This window comes from Epinephelus fuscoguttatus, linkage group LG3 (assembly GCF_011397635.1).
Source record: "Epinephelus fuscoguttatus linkage group LG3, E.fuscoguttatus.final_Chr_v1".
NCBI classification, from domain to species: Eukaryota; Metazoa; Chordata; class Actinopteri; order Perciformes; family Serranidae; genus Epinephelus; species Epinephelus fuscoguttatus.
Window position 1 is genome coordinate 40,351,394 of NC_064754.1, and position 22,087 is coordinate 40,373,480.

The 22,087-nt window shown below is 42.5% G+C and overlaps 1 protein-coding gene across 1 annotated transcript in view; it reads left to right on the forward strand.

The window, feature by feature from the left end:
• pcdh7a (protocadherin 7a) overlaps positions 1-22,087 on the forward strand; it is a 55,026-nt gene that overhangs the window by 7,257 nt on the left and 25,682 nt on the right. The window contains exon 3 of the mRNA XM_049571839.1: positions 4,628-5,410. Within this exon, the coding sequence (XP_049427796.1) occupies positions 4,628-5,410 (783 nt within the window). The remainder of the gene's footprint in view (positions 1-4,627; positions 5,411-22,087) is intronic.

Consider the following 22,087-nt stretch of genomic DNA (forward strand, 5'->3'; position numbering starts at 1 on the left):
TGTGCCCCTTGAATTCTCTGCATCCTTGTTTTTGAACGGCACTTAAAGCTAAATCTTGTGTTTTGGCAGGAGAAAAACACCTTCTGTATTATGACAACCTGAGAGTTTTGACTCACCTCATATGGAGGCAACCTGGCCTCCAAAAAAAGAACGCTGTGTGTCATTGCAGTGTTGTTTTTTTTGTTACACAAAGACGCACGACTGAGCACAGATAGAAGGTGTCGTATTTGAGCGCCAGCCGGTATGTAGAACACCTCATGAATGTAAGGCTTTCACTTAAGGGTAGAATGAAAAGTACAAATTGAACAATCAAGGGGGTGAGGATTAGAACAGAACACTTGGTAAGCGCTGGAACAATGGTGTTGACAGGTGGAATTAACTGCAGTGTGCCTAAATGACCGGGGCCATTGAATCGAACAATAGGGTGTAATATGTCCAAGCCCAGTATAAAAGCCGTCTTTGATTACAATATGCATAGTTTAGTTTGATTGTAGGGAGGAACTTGGCGGAGTAATTGAGTAGAAGTCATTGAAGAGAGAATACCTCCATCTCATAATGAAGTCAAACTGAGTGGTGGATGGATGCCAGATGTAATTAGGGAAGGAAAACGTCTGCTTCTGCTGCAGCACCACGGCAGAAAATGACTCCAGTCTCTTCTATCCAACAGTACTGGGTGAACCACATGTTGGGTAATTAGCTACAATATGATACTGCAGAGTTTGAGCTCGAGAAAGAATGACTTAGAAATAGTTGTGGTATTTTAGACATGGCTGTCATTTGGAGAACTTTGTACATGAGAACTACACTCCATTGTGAATCTGATTAAGGCTCTTGGTGATATTTTCACATTCTTACAATTTGTGTTTCATCTCATATCAAGAGGGTTTTTTAATCTTGATATGTGGAATTTTTCCATGTCTTTAAATATGTACAGTCAGCCTTCTGTGAACATGAATAATAGCTAACAATTACCAAACTGCGGCTCTCTGTTCTGTGGATGCATCGAGCTACAACTAAGATTGGGCACTTGGGTCAATAGTGTGGTCAGGGGAGAACTCCTCACCGTGGTCGCAGCACCGGCATCTGCAGTGACATGCAGATAGCAGAGTCCCTGGAGAGTGGAGCAGATAGATGGTGGTGTTAAGCCCAGCCAGAACAAAGCTCATGCAGCAGAATGGAAGATTCCACTGGGAGTTTGGGATGCGTCACAGGGATGCACTCCAACACGGCGGTAGAGCTGGCTGTTGCGCTTATCCTGCTGAACACTTAACAGTCTTGCATGCACCCGCCCACGCACACGTACAGTATACACACCTGCACTTGGACGACTATACATAGCTTGCACTTAGCTTGTAACTTGACACACAGCCATACACCTTACTAATGCCTCTCTCCGTCGCATATGCCTGCATGCACACTCCCAACACACAAAAACTTGGCTGTTCTGTCACATAGTGTACACACATATGGCACTGCATCGCTATTTTCTCTCTGTGTTTTGCACACACAATACGGCAGACAGCGTGGGGATGCGCTAAGCCAGGGAGATGCCCAGCAGAATGAGAATGGAAAGGAATACTGCAGGCAAAAGAAGAACAATGGGGCTGAGGAGAGAGCGGAGCCTGGCGGAGAGGCCCTCTGCAGTAGAAGCGGAATAATGGAAAAGAAGCAAACACAACTCTGCTCAAAAACAATGAAACTTAACCCAGAGATAGATGGTGATGAAACAATGAAATATAACACAGCCCCGTTCTTAGCTCGGGGGTAACGAGAAGTGAGAGTGAATAATGTGGCTCTATATGAGAGAGTCTAATAATATGCCTCGGATAATGTAATAATCAAGTTACACAGTGCAGTTGTGTGAGCAGCACTCTCTGGAGTATTACCAATACTCCAGGTGATACTGTAGTTTTTTTATTTGGTTATTGCAAACTAGGGTGAAAGAGAAAATGACATTTTTGACAAATCATCAACAACTTATCAGTAATATGTATATAATGACTAAGTGGGTAGAGGTAAATTATAGATCAGTATGGTAAATTCAAGAAATTACATTTTTCTGTAAAGCAGCCTTTAAAGGAATACTTCACCAACAAAATGACCATTTGTAAATCAGTTGGTCATGCCGTGTTACCTTGAATTCTTGAAGAAAACTCTGACTGTCTCACATGCCTCCGTGGAAAATGGCGAACATATTGATTTATTGATTGATTGGGGTCCACATTAAGCAACAGCAAAACTATATCAAAACATCCATTTACAAACTTTCACACAATCACGCTGCCATTTTGAGCTGAACTTTTGGCGGAGGCCTTGTTGTCTATTTACTCCTGTTGCTCGATTTGAAAGCTCCGCAGTGGACGAGAAATGGCTGATTTATAAAGTTATCTACACAACACCTCCTAATTTAACTATAAAAACCTAAACAAAGTGGCATGTGGCTGTAGAGAGATCGCCAGGGGGCTGAAAGTTTCTGGCCAATGATTACCGCTAATAACAACCTGCTTTTTGTTGGCTATATAGATACCACAAATTAAATGTATTTTATGTTTTAAAACATACAAATGTAGAAAGATTCTCATGCATCTTTGAAGTGGTTACATCTCCAGTCGGGCTCACAGCTAACAGATGACCCACATGGTTTGTTTGCATGATGTAACAGAAGTGCATATTTAATGGATTTACTGTGGACAGAGAGTGACGCTTACTTGCTGTTAGGACACGATTTATGTTTCATATGAGGCACGTATTTTCCATTAACAGTTTTTTTTTTTTTTTTAATAAGTGTGTGCATTGCAGCTGCCAGAGGACAATGACAAAGGAGATGTACAGCCAGGACACTTGGAAATATAAGACCCAAACAAATGAGCTCAATTTTGTAGTATTCCAAAAGTAATCCAAAGTGTTTAGAATACATTACATAGTTTGAGTAATCTAATGGATTACATTGCAAATAACATTTTAGGGCATGTTTTCAGTAGTGGAATGTGTTTTAAAAGTAACCCTGCCAGCACTTTTAATATGTTCACCATTTCAAATGAAGGCATGCAAGAACAACAAAGTTTTCTTCCTGGCCGCACGGCATGACTAGCTGATAAACACATTGTCATTTAGTAGGCGAAGTACTCCTTTAAAACCAAGGAAGGGAAACAATTGCGATGTTATGAAATGCAAAATCTAAGACGATGTCTAGTCTCATATATGATATAATAGTAAAATATTGCCCAGCCCTATGGCAAACCGCATGGGCTCAAATGGAACTTTTCTCTCTCCTCGCTCTCTGTCTCTCTCCCGTTCATTCCTGCGAGCCTTATTACCCACCGTTCTTAAGGCAGCAGGGATTACACGAGTATATAATTTGCAGCCTTGACAGGCCAAAGGAATTGTCGTATGAGCTCTGAGACGCGGTGTCAGGGCTGCAGAATGAGTAGTCTCGCTAACGGACAGCTTACACAATGTGTGGGCTTGTGTCAGAGCATTCATACATTTGTGTGTGTGTGTGTGTGTGTGTGTGTGTATTTTGTCAGGTCTCTGCGTAATGATTCTCCCAACATAGTTGCTATGTATTGATTAGCTATATTCAGATTCATGGCCCTGCCCCATATTACCACCACGGCTCTGCAGACCAGAACTCCACAGCCTCATTGTCTCCTGTAGAGCAAGACTCCATAACCAGTAATGGCTGTGTTTGTGTTTCAGCATAACCCACTTTCTTGTAATGATCCTTTTATTAGTGTACAAGCTCAGAGCATGTCTGTGTGTGTATGTGTGTGTGTGTGTGTGTGTGTGTGTGTGTGCTCTCAGCCATGTATATGTGCTCATAACAGGTTATTGTTTGTCTCCTCTATCTTCAACCCAAATACAACATATTTTATAAGTGTTATATAAATTGGTTTAAACAGACCATTGTGGATTTGCCTTTCGTCAGATAAAGCTATTATGCTAACAGAACAACAAACTCAAGACCCTAAAAGGAAGAGAGAAAATGTCTCTAAAATTATTCCGTAGAGCGCACACATTTACAGTAGCCTTCTATCTGTCTATCCACCCAATTCTCAGTGCAAAAAATTGTGATAGCAAATCCTTAACAAATCCACGCCTACGCTATCTTTTACAATAGGGGCATTGTTCATTGATGAGACAGTAGATGTGTTTGTGTTCTGGGGATACAGTTGTAGCATGTCTTCTGCCTTTATTTGCACATTTATTGACTGTTTCTCCTACTTTTCCTCTTCTAACTGTTTCTGACCTTAGGTTTTCCTTTTATTCTTTTAATCAGCTTTAAACAGCATAATCCCAGGCATTTCCTGCACCAGTGCAGATGATGTGAGATCACAAATGGAGAATTACAACTTGAAATGCTGCAACTGAGAAGCAAGAGCAATTATATATTTAGTGACATTCTATGTGTCTGGGAATAATAGAGGAGCTCCCCCACTAAAAGACGGTGATGAGTTTAATTAAATGGAAGATGCTGTTTGATGTGTCTTTGTGGCTCACACCCAGTGTGTCATCTTTTACAGTTGCTGTTTTGGACTTTTTTCTCATTGTCTCTTCTTGTTTCTTTCCCTCCTTTACTTGGCATCTCTCCCTCTCTTGTTTGTCTCCTCTCTACCTTTCACCCCAGGTGGCCCGCAGTCTGATGGCTCCGCTGTCACTGGACATTGCAGGGGACCCAGACAGCGAGCGTGCACTAGGGAAACAACGCCTCAGTGTAGCTATCGGTGTCCTGGCGGGAGCCGCAGCGGTCATCCTGGTTATCCTCCTTGTAGTCACAGCTCGGCAGTGTGGTGCTCAAGGCAAGAATGGCTATGAAGCCGGTAAGAAGGAGCCAGAGGAGGATTTCTTCAGTCCCCCGGGGGCTCAGCCACAGGCCGGCCGCAGCAGGGGCTCAGACCGCGGACGCAAACCTCGACGGGACAAACGAAATGGAAGTGGTGGCGGTGCAGCTGCAGGAGGAGGGAAGGCGGACAGATCGCTTTACAGCGGTATTGTCACGGTCAACGGGCTGCGACGCCATGCCAATGATGATGAGGAGGAGGATTTGAGCAGTGCTAGTGAGCGCTTGGCAGCCCGCTACTGTGCAATGGACGGTGACCCTGGCAGCCCACGGATGGGCGGCGGCAGGAGGCACCAGTCGAGCCCAGATCTGGCCAGGCACTACAAATCCAGTTCACCTCTCCCCGCAGTCAATCTACAGCCACACTCCCCTCCAGCTGAGGGAAAGAAGCACCAGGCGGTCCAGGACCTGCCTCCCTCCAACACGTTTGTGGGCAGTGGGGGTTGTGTGGGGAGCGCCGGCTCCAGCAGCTGCAGTAGCGGGGGCAGTGGTAATGCAGATGCCATGTCCCTGGGATCTGACCAGTGCTCAGAGTATGGCTGCCAGACTGGGAACAAGTACAGCAAACAGGTAGGAGCTCTGGGAAGGGACTGGGATGACTTACTTTCTGTGGATCCTCAATTTTTATCCCTCCACGCTAGTGATAACCTTTGCCAGAGGCATTATGTTTTTGGGTTGTCCAATCATCTGTATGTATATCCATCCATTTGTCTCATTCTCATGAACATGATATCTCAAGAATGGCTTTCTTCAAATTTGGCACAAACATCCACTTGAAGTTCAAGGATGAACTGATTTGAATTTGTTGGTCACAGGTCAAGGTCACTGTGATCTTGCATCTTTCTCATTCTGGTGACCGGGATGTCTCAAGAGGGCCTTGAGTAATTTCCTGAAATTTGGCACAAATGTCCACTATGGATGAACTGATCAGAATTTGGTGGTCAAAGGTCAAAGGTCAAGGTCACTGTGACCTCACAAAACATGTTTTTGGCCATATCTCAAGAATTTGCTCGCTAAGTATGACACAATTTCACACAAATATCTAATAGGATACAAGGATGAAGTGATGACATTCTATATTCAAAAGGTCAAAGGTCAACTGCATTGTGACATCATACTGTTGTATCTCAGGAACAGAAGGGGAGACATTTGGTCAGGTACTGAATTGGTGACACTAATCTCTGTGTCCACGCTGAAACTGCAGTGATTGTTTAGATCTTCTGTGTTGCCAGGAGGAAGCATCCGTGTTTTTCACAGACATGGATGTCAAAACTGTAACTGCAAATTAAGTGGTTTTTAGAGGCATACAATCACATGAGGGTAACTCTAGTTTTTGTTTGCTCTGTCCTCTTTATTTAAATCTATCTTTAAAAAATCTCAGTCAGCTCTTTGTGACACTTTGTCCGCTCTCTGACTCCTGCTCTCTGTCTCCTCCTCCTCCTTCCCAGCTTCTTTTCGCACATCTGCTGACATACTCTTCCGCACGCCCCGTCGCTAACGTCTAAACACCATTTTATCTCCACAAAATAGCTGACAGTGTGTGCGCACACACGCCCGCACGCACACTCGTGTGTCTTTGTCAGCATCCTAAGCCTGTGAGCAGTGTGACGGTACCCTGCTGTCAGAGTGTGTGTGTGCTCCGTGTCAAACATCAGCCCACTGTTTAGCAAGATCTAATGCAGGGGACATGAGTCAACCCCCTACTGTAGGCAAACAATATGTGAATGTGCATCTGTGTATACATGCATGACTGCGCGCGTGCGTGTGTGTTTGTAACACATGTTTACCGTGCGTGTAAACCCCTGAGGAGTTCAGTTGGAGTAAGGACACGGAGGGAGTGGGCGAATAGTTGCCTCCAACAGGGTAATTGGTCATTTCGTGTTTCAGTTTCCCTTGTCAAGCTGTTATCTTTCTTTCATTTAGCATATATGTTTATTCGATAAACAATATTAGTTGCACAGATAATGGATGCGCTGGCTTTGGTGTTTGCTCGAGAAGCTTCAGTTAAAAGCCGGAGTCCTGCTGACAAATAAATACTGCATAGAGACAGTCACTCACCCCTCCACCCACGTGCACATACTAATACTCACACACACACACACACACACACACACACACAGGCACCATCTATCATCTTGGACACACTGACACAGCAGGGTCTCCCTAGTCCATGGCGAGTACTCCCAGGAGTGACGTTTGAGTGACAGCTAACCCTTCTTAAAGGGGCGGCGTCTCATTTCCGTGATGGACAGCTCTACATTTATCCTCCCCGTGGTGAAAAAGTGCTGATGTGGTCATTAAAAAGGAAGGAGAGGAGCTTCTTAGGCTAATCAATTCATACATGGGCTCTCTGATCCCGCTCAACACACACACACACACACACACACACGAGAACGCGCACGCACACACACAATCCAGAGGTTAATCCATTACGGAGTCAATCCTCTTAATCTGCCGTTCCCAGGGAAAGAAAATGCTTACTGGGAGAGTTTGGTGTTCATGCTTACGTGCACTCAAAACATGCCAGCACACATACGGAGACACGTAGACCCACGAACTGACAGCGTAATGAATTATTGATCGTATGGAGTAATTAACTCCTCTGCTGCAGTTGAGTGTGCCCCCCCTGCCCTACCCCACCCCCCACCCGCCCCTTTTTAAAAAATATCCAGCAGCTAGTGGTTTCACACACAGGTCTGTGTGTGTGTACATCTGCGTGTGTGTCTAAGACTTTGGGCACTCGTGTGTGGCTGCGTTCACGTACGTGTCAGAATTTGTTAACTCAAACAGTTTGGCGACACGAGCAGGTTTGTGTTGGTGGGTGCCTGTCACTGCGCTCGAGGGACTGCTTATTTCATGAAGACATATGCATTTTATATGTGAGTGCAAGTGAGAGATAGACTCAGGGAGTAATAGGTGGCGAGTATGTGCCAAATGTAGGAACTGGGGCGCTGACAGAATTTAGAATAGCATTAGATCAGGAGTGGGAGAGAATTATAGGAGGTTAGGAGGGGAGGAAGATGGAGTAAACGAGATGGGGAAGGGGGGGAGACTTTGAATTTCAAAGCTACTTTACTGGGTCAGTGAAAACTCTAAAAACTGTTTATCTGAAGTCAGCACATCATCAGACCAACTAGGGTGCTCCAAATAGGGAAAAAACGAATGCAAAAAACAGCAAGTAATAAAAACTGGGCGTCATGGGTGAAGAGCAAGATTGCATCAAAGAGGCAACAACATGATAAAAAAGCTCAGTCAACAGTGTTGGGCATTTTTTAAATCAAAGTTCTTCACCAAGGAAAGTGAGAGGAGAGGGAAGAGGAGGAATATCAATATCAGTGGGAATGAATGAATACAAAAATGAACAGGGAAAAAAGGAGAAGTGTGTGAAAGAGTGAGTAAGAGTGTGTACTCAAGAGAGCATGGCAGCAGGATGGAGAGATAGATGTTAGCTGAATGGGTAGAGAGGGGTAAAGATGTGTGCATTGTAGAGAGGGGCAGTAATAGAGTAAAAGGGAGTGTGAGCCAATAAAAAGAAAGAAGAGCAGTGTGTGTGTGTGTGTGTGTGTGTGTTCTGCATTTTGATAAGGGATAGGTATCATCTGATATTAGTTCAAGTATCATATCCGAGTTTCAGTATGACTAACAAAATTATTCTTCTTTTTTAGAAACCTTATGCCTGCCATACATTAGAAGGTTTTGAAAAGACTTTCAAAGACACCCTTTCACGTCTAAAGAAAATGAGATTTTGCAAAAAATGGGGATCTTGCAGGATCACTTTTTGCAAGACTACGACTAGATTCCTTTTGAGATTATTTCCCATCCTGCTCTTAGTGGAAAACGTAACGCCAAACCCCCTTTAAGAAATAGCATATGAACAATTTACTATGTTTCCACAAAAGCACATAACTCCAGAAACACAAGATAAAAGGCGTCATATGTCGACAGTTTTCTCATCAATTCAGCATCAAAGTGATCACAAAGATAAAATGTAGAGTGTACAAGCTTTACATTTTGGATTTAGTTGCCTCAACTCAAAACCAGCCCCTGTTGGTTAGCTGCACTATTTCAGTGGAGGGTAGACCATGGGAATGAGAGGCAAGTCATTTCAAAGATTAAGATTTCTCATTAAAAATAAGTGCTGATTGGTGGATCAGATCATGCACTCTTGCTCACTCCACAACTAGTTTCTCCTCCTTCTCCACAGTCCACGAGAACCGAGACTTGTTCACATTCTTGCTCCTTTCTTCTTGTTTAGTGCTGGAGAGAGCGAAGCTATTGGTTGTTTGTGTCATTGAACTTCAGTATTTGCATGAGCCAAGACTAAAAACTTGCAATCTTATTTGACATGCTTGATTTTCTCAGAACGTCAAAGTGAGAAAAAGACTGACTTCACACAGCTTGGATTCATTGATGGATTCCTGGAAGGGCCTACTGGGCACAGACCAAGGGGCTTAAAGTGTCAGGTCCCCGCCCTGGCCTCCAACTGCAAAATGTCACTCAAATTAACATGTATTGACCAGGAAGAGACTAAAAATTATCACAAAGAGACACAAATACACCACAAAGAGATACAAAGAAACTGCAGAGACACAAAATAAGTACAAAAATGGGAAAAACAACCACAAACAGACACAACACAACTACAAAAAGATGCTAAACAACCACAAGGACACACAATATGACAACAAAGTGAAACAAAACCACCAAAAACATACACAAAATTACCTCAGAGAGCCCCAAATGACTATGAAAAGTCACAAAACAATCACAAGGGAACAAAAATGACTACAAAGAAAACACAAAACACCAAAAAAGACCAGAATATTTTCTCAAAGAGGCACAAAATGACCATAAAAAATTGCAAAACCACCACAGAGTCTGTGTGTCTTGCTCCTGTATAGGAGAGGTGTTTGAGCCCTTTGCATATCTGTGCCCAGGGGCCCATTGTCTCATATTTCACCTATGCTTGAAGTGAGTTTTATGACCACCTTACATCAAATGATCGAGATCAAAGAGAACGCACAGCATCTGAGGTTAAACTCTAATGATTTTATCCCGACCTTGTAGATTTGTCTGCAAAAATCATTTCTTTAATTCAATGTATATTGGATAGGGGCACATACAATATGCACAGAGAATTGTGTGACAGTTACGCAATGCATTACTTTGTTTCTCTACAAAAAAAACCTTTTTGTGTCATTCCATGAAAGAAGCTAAAGTTCTTGAAGTTAAATAAAGTCTAGAATGAGCAAAACTGTGACTCAAAACAGTAAATGTTCAATACAAATAATAACTAAACAAGTCAATTTATACCTGAATGAACCTTCTAAGGGTCCACAAAATCAGGCTGTCATTCATTGTCTACGAAGCAGCTCCAAACTTTATACCAGTGTTCCTCAACTTATGGCCCATGGGCCAAATCTGGCCCGCAACAAGGTGTTGAGTGTCCCACTGACCATTTTCTAATTCATAATGAAAATCATAATGAAAATTTGTTTGTAATGTGAATGTAAATAAGGTGCCAGAGCGCATTTAAAACATGAAAATAGAAATTGTTTATTAAGTAAAAGTACCAGGGGAGGATTCCCCCCAGACCCCCTGACAGAGGTTGAATGTCCTTAAATCCTTAAAACGCCCCTGCGTACACCTGACCTTTGCATGGCTGCTGCATCTAGCTGCACAGGGTTGGCTCAACTGGATTTGCCTCTTGGCAAAAACAAGTTAGGGCAGCAAATATCAAAAGGTTGAACACAGGATTGTTGTTTATTATATATACTGATAAATCATTTTCATGGTTGTTTGTTAACTGGCCCCTGGTCATCTTTTATTTTGCAATCGTGGCCCCCCCAGAAAAGTAAGTTGAGTATCCCTGCTAATAAATCACAGGTTTGAGACTTACTTCTCTGGTTTCCAGCTTTGAGAGCAAGTAGCTAATGTTCACAAACATTAATTGACTTTTCCATGCCCATGGAAGTAACATATTGGAATTTCTAATTTGGCTGAAAAGAAGCCTAAGTTGTCAAAAGTCAAGTATTGTCTAATTGTAAGAGGAAAAATAAAGTCTAAAATAAAAATAACTGTAATTTAAAACAGTAGATGTTCAAAAAAATGATGAGTAAACAAGCCTACAAACATTTGCTACTTGACTGTTTTTGATACTCACACATTTCGGTCGGCACCAGAGAGTATCGAGGTTCGATACCCGGCCCTGATGCTGATGAAGGAAGTGTAAAGGAGAAGGTTGGAGTACGTGCTTCCAAGTGAAGAGAGGCAGGGAGAGCGAGAGAGAGAGAGAGAGGTCTGGTTTGGGAAGCAGCCAGAGAGTGAGAGTGGACTGCTGAGATGTGGGTCATCAGGATACCCGTTGGCATCAGGACACATTAATGATCACAGCAGTCACATGGCACTGCAGTCAATATGGGCAAAGTGGCCTCGTTCTACCCTCTAACCGCTACCACACACACACACACACATAACTCACACTCCACCACAAAACTGTTTTTTTCCTGTCTGCTGTCCTCAATCAACCACAACAAAGGTCATAGTGGCTGTTTGATCTCAGCAGGTCTCTTTCACTTTTCTCAGGTTTGGATCGTTTTCTTTTTTCATTACAGCGAGTCTCGATTTGCACTTCGCACCGTCCTTTTCTTTGCTTTTCACCTCCCCGTTTGACTCTCACCCTTTTGTTCCTTTTCTACAGTTATCCCTGCTTTCTTTGCCGTATGCGTGGTCATAAATCTAAACACCCAACCGCTGCTATCTCTGCATCTTCCATGCGCCACACTGACCTCTGAGAATAAATCGACTCAGCGTTTTCACTAGTGCGACTTCTTCTTTTACTGTAGTGAGCACTTTCTCTCCCTGGACCCAGCGTGTGTGTGGGGGCGGGTGAGAGAGTGCGGTGCCACGAAGGCTGAATCGAACCAGACACACACACACACACACACACACAGATCCAAAGCCTAATCAATGCACTGTTAACAAGGCCAAGACTGCAGCACAAACAGGTGGGTTGACAGCGCAGTTTTTTTTTTGTGTATTGCACAGTTTCACAACGCTTTGTCAAGGTCAGCATTGGGCTCTCACGACACGGGGTGCCACAGCATTTCGATACAGCAAGGACAAGCTATGGAGATGACTTTGTGGTGAATAGGACTCATCCGGCCGGTTTCGTCCATCTAATTGGACTGTATGGACGGGCGCTGGCAGAGAGATTAGGTCTACTGGATTATAAAATTGAAAAGCAGCTTTTCATTTCAACGAAATCCCTCCAGGATTAAATATGATGAGCGTCTGTCATAGACCCGCACTCACCCCTCCGCGCAGTCGGGCTCACCACATGAACGCATCCGCTCGTACACCTCCTGTGATCACATGCAGCGTGCATTAGGGTCACAGGGGTGAAGGCACTGTCAACCAGAAACAAAACAGAAACACACACCAAACTCACCCCTCCCTCCTTCTCTCGGTTACACGCGCACACACTGTAATCGACCCGTGACCCCTGTCATGATGATACCAAAGCACTGATGTATTTATTAAAAGCCACCGCGAGTTCAGGTCGTGCTGCCGACCATATGCTCATGGGGTAAGTAGGTGGGGAGGTGAGGAGGTGGGGGTAAGCGAGAGGTGAGAAGGACGAGGTAACCAAAGCGGGGATCACCCGACGAGCCAGACTGAAAACTGATCTACTGACCTGGAGACAAAGAAGGAAGGGGAGGGGGCAGGGAGGAGGTGAGAGTCAGTGGGCATCGGGGAGGGAACATGAGCCAGAAAGAGCGAGTGAGCGAGGTACAGATGATGAGAGGAGACGAAGGAAGGTTCAAACATTACGGGAAAATGGAGACAGATGTGTGTTTGTGTTAGATGCTCTGCTTGTGGAGATGGAACACATGCTTACCCTGTAAATATTGATTTTCCACTTGACCAGGATTGTATGGAGGCCTTAAAAATAGCTGTGTTTAAAGGTGCAGATCAGTTCCATAAACAAATCATCAAACATTGGTGCCATTTACTCAGAGTCTGTTTTGTCTTAAAAGTATACAATGCAGGAATTGTTGATTATTGTTTGTTAACAGTCTCAAAAGCCAACTCCAGATTCATTCTCATGAATCAAGCTTTGCACGCTTGGCGTTTTGCCTTGCTATATTTGTATTATCCGATGCTGTGTCTGTGATTCTCGTAACTCCCCTTTGGATATGTTCTGCTTATGGTCTGGCACCTGGTTGCTACCTTTAAATGAAGTCCCAACCTCACTTGAGTGCTGTGCCCAGGAACTTTCTGACCACAGCAAAATAAGAATAGAATAAGACAGTACAGGTAGAGGGTTCTCTGCAGACAAATACACCGCCACACACTTCTCGTGGGTCATAAGTAATGATTGAGAGGGATTACTTTTGTCTTTTGTTGTTTTATAGAAAAATCCAGCGTAGCATACCATTAAACTTGAGCCAAGATTATTAAATCACTTTGAATGACCTGTCATCCTGTAGCACTATGCTGCAAAAAGCAGCTGGTGCAAAAAAAACAAACAAACAAAAAAAAAATATTCTCGTAACTGACCACAAGTCATGTTGCCCTTTGTTGCAGCTTTTGGCTTCATATATCCTCTCTGGCAGTCACAAAGATCTTAACTTTAACAAAGTTTTTAATGAGAAATTTTAGAGGAAAAAAATGCATTCATGTTGCTATGGTTACCAAATAATCTTTGGTAACTGTGTCGGAGAGGGATAATTGCTCATTTGCTAGGATCAGCAGATAAACAAATCCTGTAAATCTGTTTAGTTAAGCTTTTTAATATTTATATTGATGTCACATACTGTATCCTCAGCCACAGCATCTGTGAATGAACCGTGTTTCATTATGGTTCAAGTTAACTTCATAGATGTCCACTTGTTTGGTCTGCACTGAAAGTCAAATGATGGTGTTCAGTAGAAATGCCATGATTTCAATTTTAAGCCAGAAATTGACTGAAATGAGCCTAGCTCACTGGTAGCCTGCAGCTGCACTCCACACCATACACACTATACACCTGAAGTTAGTGATGTGCCAACATGCCCTCTGAGTTATAGAGGAGGTTGACAGAAAAACTACAGTTTGTAGACTATGCTAATGAAGTGAAAGTGATCTAATTGCTTTTTTTCAAGTGAAGAAACTCAGGCTGTTGTTGCAAAGTACCCTTTGGCCATCACTGGCTCTTCTTTCTGTACCCAACTGACTGGTGAAATAAGTTTGCCTGGTAACAGACCTTTGAATCCGCCCACTCCACCGAGCCCAAGCAGATTGTTTCTTTATGCGTTGTGACTAGATATAATAAAAACAATTAAATAGTGCTGCAAGGGAACTCCATTAGCCAATCAGTGCCACCTATTGGACTAACTTTGTTGTTAAGTTGTTGTTAAAAGTTGTCAAGTGGTGAGCAAGAGCCAGTGAAGAGTAATAAAAGCAATAGCCAGTGCTACTGACAAGATAAACGCTGCCATCAAGGCTGTTCTAAATCAACATTTTCCTCTCAAAGTTGCCCGACATCATAGTTTGTTTTACTTCACTCTACTTCAATCTTAAAACTCTGGCAAAACCGCTATGTTGGCATGGCTACACATCAGTGTGGACTCAAAATGACATTAGATTCAGGGGAATATGTTGGTCTCTAGTGATTGGTTAGGGAAAATTGAATCCCTCTCTCCCATGGAAATTAGCTCAATGTCAAACTGAAGATGGAAATGGAGTATTGACGGTTCTGTCTGATATCAGGCAAGAAATAAGTTACTGTTTTAAGTCAATTATTAAAATTTGACCATATGACCTTAATGTGGTACATTCCGAAAAATATGGCATAAAACCAATGATCTGCTGACCTCAACAAATTGATCTTGTCTGACAATGATATAGCCCCCAGTGCTGAAAAAAAGTCAAATCAAGCAGTGACCTCGAAATCGAAAGGCAAACTGAATCATGGATTTGGAGAATCTTGACATAGTAGATAGTGTAAAAAACCCAAAAACTTCCAGCGCACACCAGAATATCAGGACTGACAGGAGAGGAGGGGAGGGGGATGTGCCAGGAGGGGTGAAAGTTGAGCCACTTTCACCCCTCCTGGCACATCCCCATGTCCTGTGTAGACAGGAATGCTTGAGTAGATATTGTAGATTGTGGTATAACCTTTGTCACTTCTGGAGTATCTCCCCTTTTGTTTACATCTCTTATATTGGCCCACTTGTTTTTGATATGTATTTCTAAAAAAAAAATCTGACTATTTGACTATTTATACTGTACTCAGTACAGTTGGTACAGCCAGATTATGTATTTTGCATTTATATCTCATTATTGCAATGGGTCTTAACAAGTATGTAAAAACATTTTTTTCTTCCTTTTTGATCTATACTATTTATATGGTTCACACTCTACCTCAAAATTAGAGTTGAGACTTGTCAGATGATGAACTGTGCAATTGTAAAGTATTTTCTTGTATCACTGTTTTGATATCTATTTCTATTTATATTGTATGCACTCTCCCTTTAATATTACAGCTAGGTTATGTACTTTGTATTTGTTTCTCATTGATTGATTGATTGATTGTCTGGTTGTTACTTGCCCTGACTATTTAAGCACACACCTGATGACAATCAAGAGCGAATCTGATGAAGCAACATGCAAAACACGTTGTTCGCTCCTTTTGTTTTTAAACATTTTTGAATAAACTCTGTGTCAATCCTGATATTCTGGTGTGCGCTGGAAGTTTTTGGGCTTTTGACTGTGATTTGTCCTGCACCAGCTGGCACCTAGAAGAAGCACTGCGCTGCTGTGCACAGGGATTTACTAGTTTTTTTTACAGTAGATAGTATTTTTTGCTGTTCTTCGTGACGGATTTTACAATCAGGGCATACAGTTATTTCTGCACAAAGCTCAGCATTTATCAGTGTGGATACGCGCAACATAGCAGAGGCTACGATCAAATCTCAAGTCAGGTCTCAACTTGTGTACTCAAATTTGAGTCAGCATGGACTGGTGGTGAATGAGCATCTTAGTATTTGCAGCCACGTATTCATCACTTAAAAATATATAAGTGCCGCATGAAGACGTGCTCTCTATTACAGCTCACAGTTGCCTGGTTCTGTGGGACTGGCTCCAGGCTGACCGAAGGCTGGCCACCACTGATGCCCGTCTCTAATTTATTCATTCATTTATCATAAACACTTATCATGTTGGGGGTTGCAGGGGGCCGGAGCCTATCCCAGCTGACATTGGGCAAGGTCAGGGTGCACACTACACAGGTTGCCAGACTATCACAGGACTGACACATGGAGACACTCACATTCACACCTACGGCCAATTTAGAGTCTCAAATTCACCTAGTAAGCTGCATGTCTTTGGACTGTGGGAGGAAGCTGGAGAACCTTGAGAAAACCCACTCTGACACATGGAGAACATGCAAACTCCGCACAGAACTCCCCCACTCCAGATTCGAACCAGGAACCCTCTTGCTGTGAATGACAATAGTAACCACTGCACCACGGTGCTGCCATATCATTAATCTTTAAAACATCATTAAAGAGAAAAAAATAAACCCTGCAGCAGTATTATTCAAAGACTAGTGAGCTGTAGTCCAGCTCAGACACTGTTGGTGCGCCTGTGTCTCCTCTACTACCTGTTGTGCCTGAAATGAAGCAAATCCAATACATGCAGTCACGTGCTCCATGGTGTGGGTCAGTTATGAGATTTTCTACGAATATTATAACAAGAGCAATATTATATAATAAATAGGCCAATATTAGTAATCCATGTGGGTTAGTACATATCAATGATGTATAAATGAAATATTCCAACCTCAGCTGGAGTTTGATAGTCCACTGCGACACTGTTGACCACAGCAGTGATTTCATTCCGTACTGCGTTATTTCGACTTCTGTTGATGCCACTTTACAGGCTGCCAAACAGAACCAATTAGTTAAATTGGACTTGGGAAGTCAGCGCTTCCATTTCTAGCTTCTTAGCCGTATTACATCTCCCTATGTCGTAAACTCTTGGGGCGAGGCCTCTAAACCTAGAATATATTGGGAAAGGATATGTTAATGACAGTTGTTATCAGCCCGCATGTTTATCAATGCCCGACCATTCCTACGCTGTGATTGGCAAGATGAGAATGTTTTATTAATCACACATGAACTTTATCCTAAGATGATTTCTCTGCTCAGATCTATGTTGGTTCATTCATTAGATTGATAAATGAGGGCCGTTGTGTATTGGGCTGCTGTCAAGATCTTTCCGATTGAACAGAGGTGCCGGGGGTGAGTGTGGAAGGTGACGAGGGACCGCAGCTACTGTTGCTCTGCTGATGTGCTGCATTCACTATGCAGCCAGAGTAGACGAGGCATAAGTTCAGCTGTCGTCAAAAATTATATTTTGGTCACCCTCTCTTTAAAGCTTTTGGGTGTTCATAATGGAATTCAGGTTAAGGTAAGGGGAGGCATGTAGCGGCGAGGGCTGAGGTTAGTTTTAAGAGTCATGAAATGAAAGTCAGTGCAAAATCAGAAATGTATTAAATCAAAGATGTGTGTGGGTGTGTTTCTATGTGTGTGAGCTCAGGACAAAGACAGACAAAGCGAGAGGAGAATCAGAGGGAGTGAGATTGCGGTAGGCAGAGGGAGAGAAATTGTCTGTTTCCTCACACATCAAGGTCACCCAAAGCTGGAATGTGATTGGAAGTCCCCTGTCTGTCTTGGCTGTTTACCACACAAGATAATACAGACTGGCTGTTCAGCTGATAATGTTTCTGTGTTAACAACTCCTCCCTTCAGCTTTTGTTTCAAGCTCTCTGTGAAATGGCAGGAATGTGGGAATGTCATTCCGACACGCACGCTACGCAGACAAGCCGAGGCAGGGACGCGCACAGCAGACGCTGTCAGACGTGTGATTTTAACACACACAGACGTGCCCAGTGAAACACGCTCTTGTGTGTACATAATAGCACATAATTACACACCCTCCCAGATCCTTATGCATATACACTTTTCACCGCGAGCAGACGAACTCTGATAAGAATATGATGACACACGAGCAGAGAGGAAAGTTTTCCGGCTCTTACATCAGTTTCTTCTTCCATTCCCTCTGGATCGAATCACATGCACAAACCCGGGTACACTCTGTCTCCTAGAATCACACACATCCGTAGAGGCTTGCAAACACACTAACTCTTAACTCTGACACACACACACACACACTCGAACACACACAAAGACCTACATAGCAAGCCCCTCGCTGAGATGCTTCCTTTTATTTGCTTCTTGAAGACTCTGCTCTGTATTGAACAGCTCTGCATTCAGCTCATCTGCCTTCCAGCATTACCTTAATGGCTGTCTGTGGGTTGAGCAATTTTACCCAATATTGCTAAACAAAAGCTCTCTTTTTCGCACTAGACAGGGATTCAAGACAGCTTAGTAGCCCTGTGACTGGCTTTATCCACCTACACAAAAGAATCTTCAGTGCATTAAGTGGTATTGAGCCGGGTTGAATTAAATTGACTTGAATGGATTTTGAATTGAACTGAATTGGACTCAGCCCAACTCAGCTCAATTAAATAATTCAAATTGTGTGGAATCAAGTCGGATTGAGTCAACTCAAATTGAATCAAACTGAAGTGAAGCGAAGTGAAGTGAGGTGGAGTGAATTGGTTTACCTTGCTAGCAGATGCTGCAGGTATCAGCGCAGAGGGCAGTATGGGAATGATTATTATTGTGGATTCATTTTGTTAAAGATTTGCTGAAAACAAAGTTTTGCACTTGTAATCTTAGTTTTATATGCTTGTACATTCAAGTTCATTGCTGTGAACTCTGCTCTGAAAGTTTACATATTCAGGTCTGTGCCTGCGGCTTCATTTTTTTGAAGCCTGAGCATTAAGGTTTCTGTCAGTAAACTTGTGAGTTTGTGCAGCCGGCTCTATGGCTTCAAGCTTAATCTTACAAGCTGTGGTGTAAAAAATTACACAAGTGCTCTGTCCACCACTAAAGGGCTCTGCATGCCTGAAGCAAACTGGGTTGTACAATGTCTTGGTCGACTACGTCTAAAGTCCAAATCGTTTACACTGTACCAGGCTGTATACCACTGTCTCACAGAATCCTCTCCAAGAACTCTTTATGAAGCTACACACTGAATCTTAAAATGCAGATAAGTGTGCACATTTTCCGAAAGTCTCTCCTCGAAGGAGACAGAATTCAGCTTGACAGAGAAGTTCAAACTAGAGGTCCCCATGTGTCCAAAATGACGGATCCAAACCCAAATCTGTTTCGAGATCTGGTTGGGGCAGATGATTTAAAAATATATAAAACCCAACCTGTTTGTGCCCAATATATATAAGCATGTCCAAGGTGAGAGAGACCCAGGACCTGGGCGGGTCTCAAATCTTCGTACTATTTTATGGAATGGACAAGGCAGATGCCGTTCTCTTTGTTGTAGTGAGCTTCACCTGCCCGATGACCAGTTTGTAATAGTTCTAAGCAGCTTAGATTGCATATAAGTATGCATGTTTAAACGTTTAAATGTAAACATGTTTAAAAAGAGATGCTACACATTGTTCGATTGGGTAAATTGTCCATTTGTCCAGTTCATATTACAGAATCTATGAGCACCAAAGTATAATCTATGCAGATTTACTGACGGCATGGAAAACAGAAGAGACAGGAAAAACAGTAGTGACGTCCTCCGTTTTAAGTGCTTATAAAGTCAGAATATGTGTCCATTCCTCAATTATTTATATTCCTTTTGTCCACCGATCAAAAATTCAAAAGGATTTTTCTACAAGTTGTGAATATTGTCAGGCTCACTATCTTTCCTCCATTCTGCCTCCAATTTTTTATTTTTTTTGGTCACCTTACTTTTGCTCTTCTAATCCGATCTTAAGTCAGCTTAATCATCACGCACATTAACACACACAGCGCTTATGTGTTTCTCTCTTGCTCAGCACTGATCACAGGTTTTCTTAGATTCAGGTATTAGACATAATGATAAACAGACCCAGGACCTGCAGTAATGGACCCTACCCAGATCTGATTAACCATAATAAAACATTGATCTTAACCCATACAGGTCCTGGGTTTGGTCTTGGTCCCAAGGGTGCAGGTAGACCCATGAAGACCTCTAGTTCAAACCCTGCCTTAAATTTTGATTTACACATACCTGACTTATCATTACGTACAGTGGGCATGATTGTCAGGTTGTCTGCCTTGAACGTTACAAACCAACAATCCAATTAGCACTTCATTTTACAGTCAGCATACTGAGGCGTTGATTACCTCCACCAAGGAGGTTTTGTTTTCGGTTTGGTTTGTCTGTTTGTCAGCAGTCTTCCAAAAAAAACCTCTTGGCTCCATTTCCATAAAACTTGGGGAGAGGCTGAAGCATTGGCCAAGGGATAATCTTATACATTTTAGAATGGATCTGACTACGTAAATTATTTTTCACTTTTGTTAACATTGTGATATATGGCATTTGGCCCATATAGGTCCCTCCTTTATAGGGTTTATACACAAGGGATCCCTTCAGCATGATTCAAGACCTGCGTCACCCTGTCAGGGTTCATTCCATAATAACCTAATAATAAGGACTCAGCAAAGCTGTATAATAAGATAGGTACATCACAATTAAAGTTTTTGTCCATCCCATTCTTGTGAATGTTGTATCTCAGGGACACCTTGAGGAAATGTTTTTAAATTTGGCACAAATGTCCACTTGGACTCAAGAATGAATTTATTAGATTGTGGTAGCCAAAGGTCAAGGTCACTGTGACCCTGCATCTGTCTCATTCCCTTGATTTGATATCAAAAGAACACCTTAAGGGAATTTCTTCATATTTGGCACAAATGTTTTGTTGGTTTGGTCAAAGGCCAAGGTCACTGTGACCTCACAAAACATGTTTTTGACCAAAACTCAAGAATTTATATGCAAACTATGACAAAGGTTCACATAAGTGTCCGTTAGGATAAAATTATAAAATGATGGTGTTTTATATCCGAAAGGTCAACTTCACTGTGACATCATGATGCTCTTCAAAAACACTTTTCTGGCAATTATTCAACATCATATCATATCCATGTTTCATGCTCCAACCACATGCTACAAAGAGTCTGTGAAGCAGGTTTAAAAGAAATTGCTTTGCTCTGCCTACGAATAGCACAGTGTCCTGTTCCAGACTCAGGGGGTGGAGAGGGATGGCAGGTTAACAAAGGGGATGCATTTTGGTCATTTTGCTAACAAGGGGGTTGGCATCCCCCCTCAGATCACCTGCAGCCACCTAGAAAAAAGCCTGTCAGGAGTCTGTGAACATGCAGACAGACACCTGCTCATTATTTTGAGAAGAAGTTGTAAAAATAAGCTTGAAGCCATGGAACTGAATGAACAAATTTGCAGGAGATTATACAGGCAGGAACCTAATGTTCAGACTTATAAAATTAAGCCCACAAGCACATGCAGACGCAAACTTTTTAAAACAGAGTTTACAGGTACAAACTCAAACATACAAACTTATAAAACTAGGATGACAAGGGGGGAAAAAAACTTGATTTTCAAGCGCACCATTAATAATGAGTGAATATTCCATAGATTAGTCGCCTGCACTGTCTGCTTCTGAACTCCTTGCTCTGTAACTCATCCAATAAAAAAGCATCTCTTTCCAACCCTCCATCTCCCCCAATGTCTGTCTGCTCCCCCCTCCCACTCACACAAACGCACAGACCCACACACCCACATCCTCCTCCGTCTGTCTTCCCTCTGATTGATCTCTCTGTTCTCCCTAAGTGGTTTCATCTCTTTTCATCACTCTCCATCTGGATCCATCTTTTCAAAACCTGTTTTTTTAATGGTTCCAAACTTTTTTTTTTAATAACACTTAATAGTTTCTTTAAATTTTACAAATGGCTCTTAACAACCCACTCCATTTTCCACTCCCCTTCCTGCTCTGTTTTAGGCCGTAGTTAAAGTCAGCTTTAATCTTTGCTTTTCATTTTTTCTGATTGGATAAAATTAAGCATGCTACCAAGGAATAAGCCTAAGGTGTGAATATCTGCACTGTGCAATATGGTTTATGCATTTTTGCTACTGGCGAATCGAAGCACATTTCTCGCTGGATATCAGCTTATTAGATCTTGCGTGAGTGTGAAAGACTGGCCCTGGTAGTGCTGTAGTCCAAAGCCAATGTTTTTGCCCCAGGCGTGGTGTAGCCATCTGTTTTAGAATTGTTGGTGGAAGATAGATAAA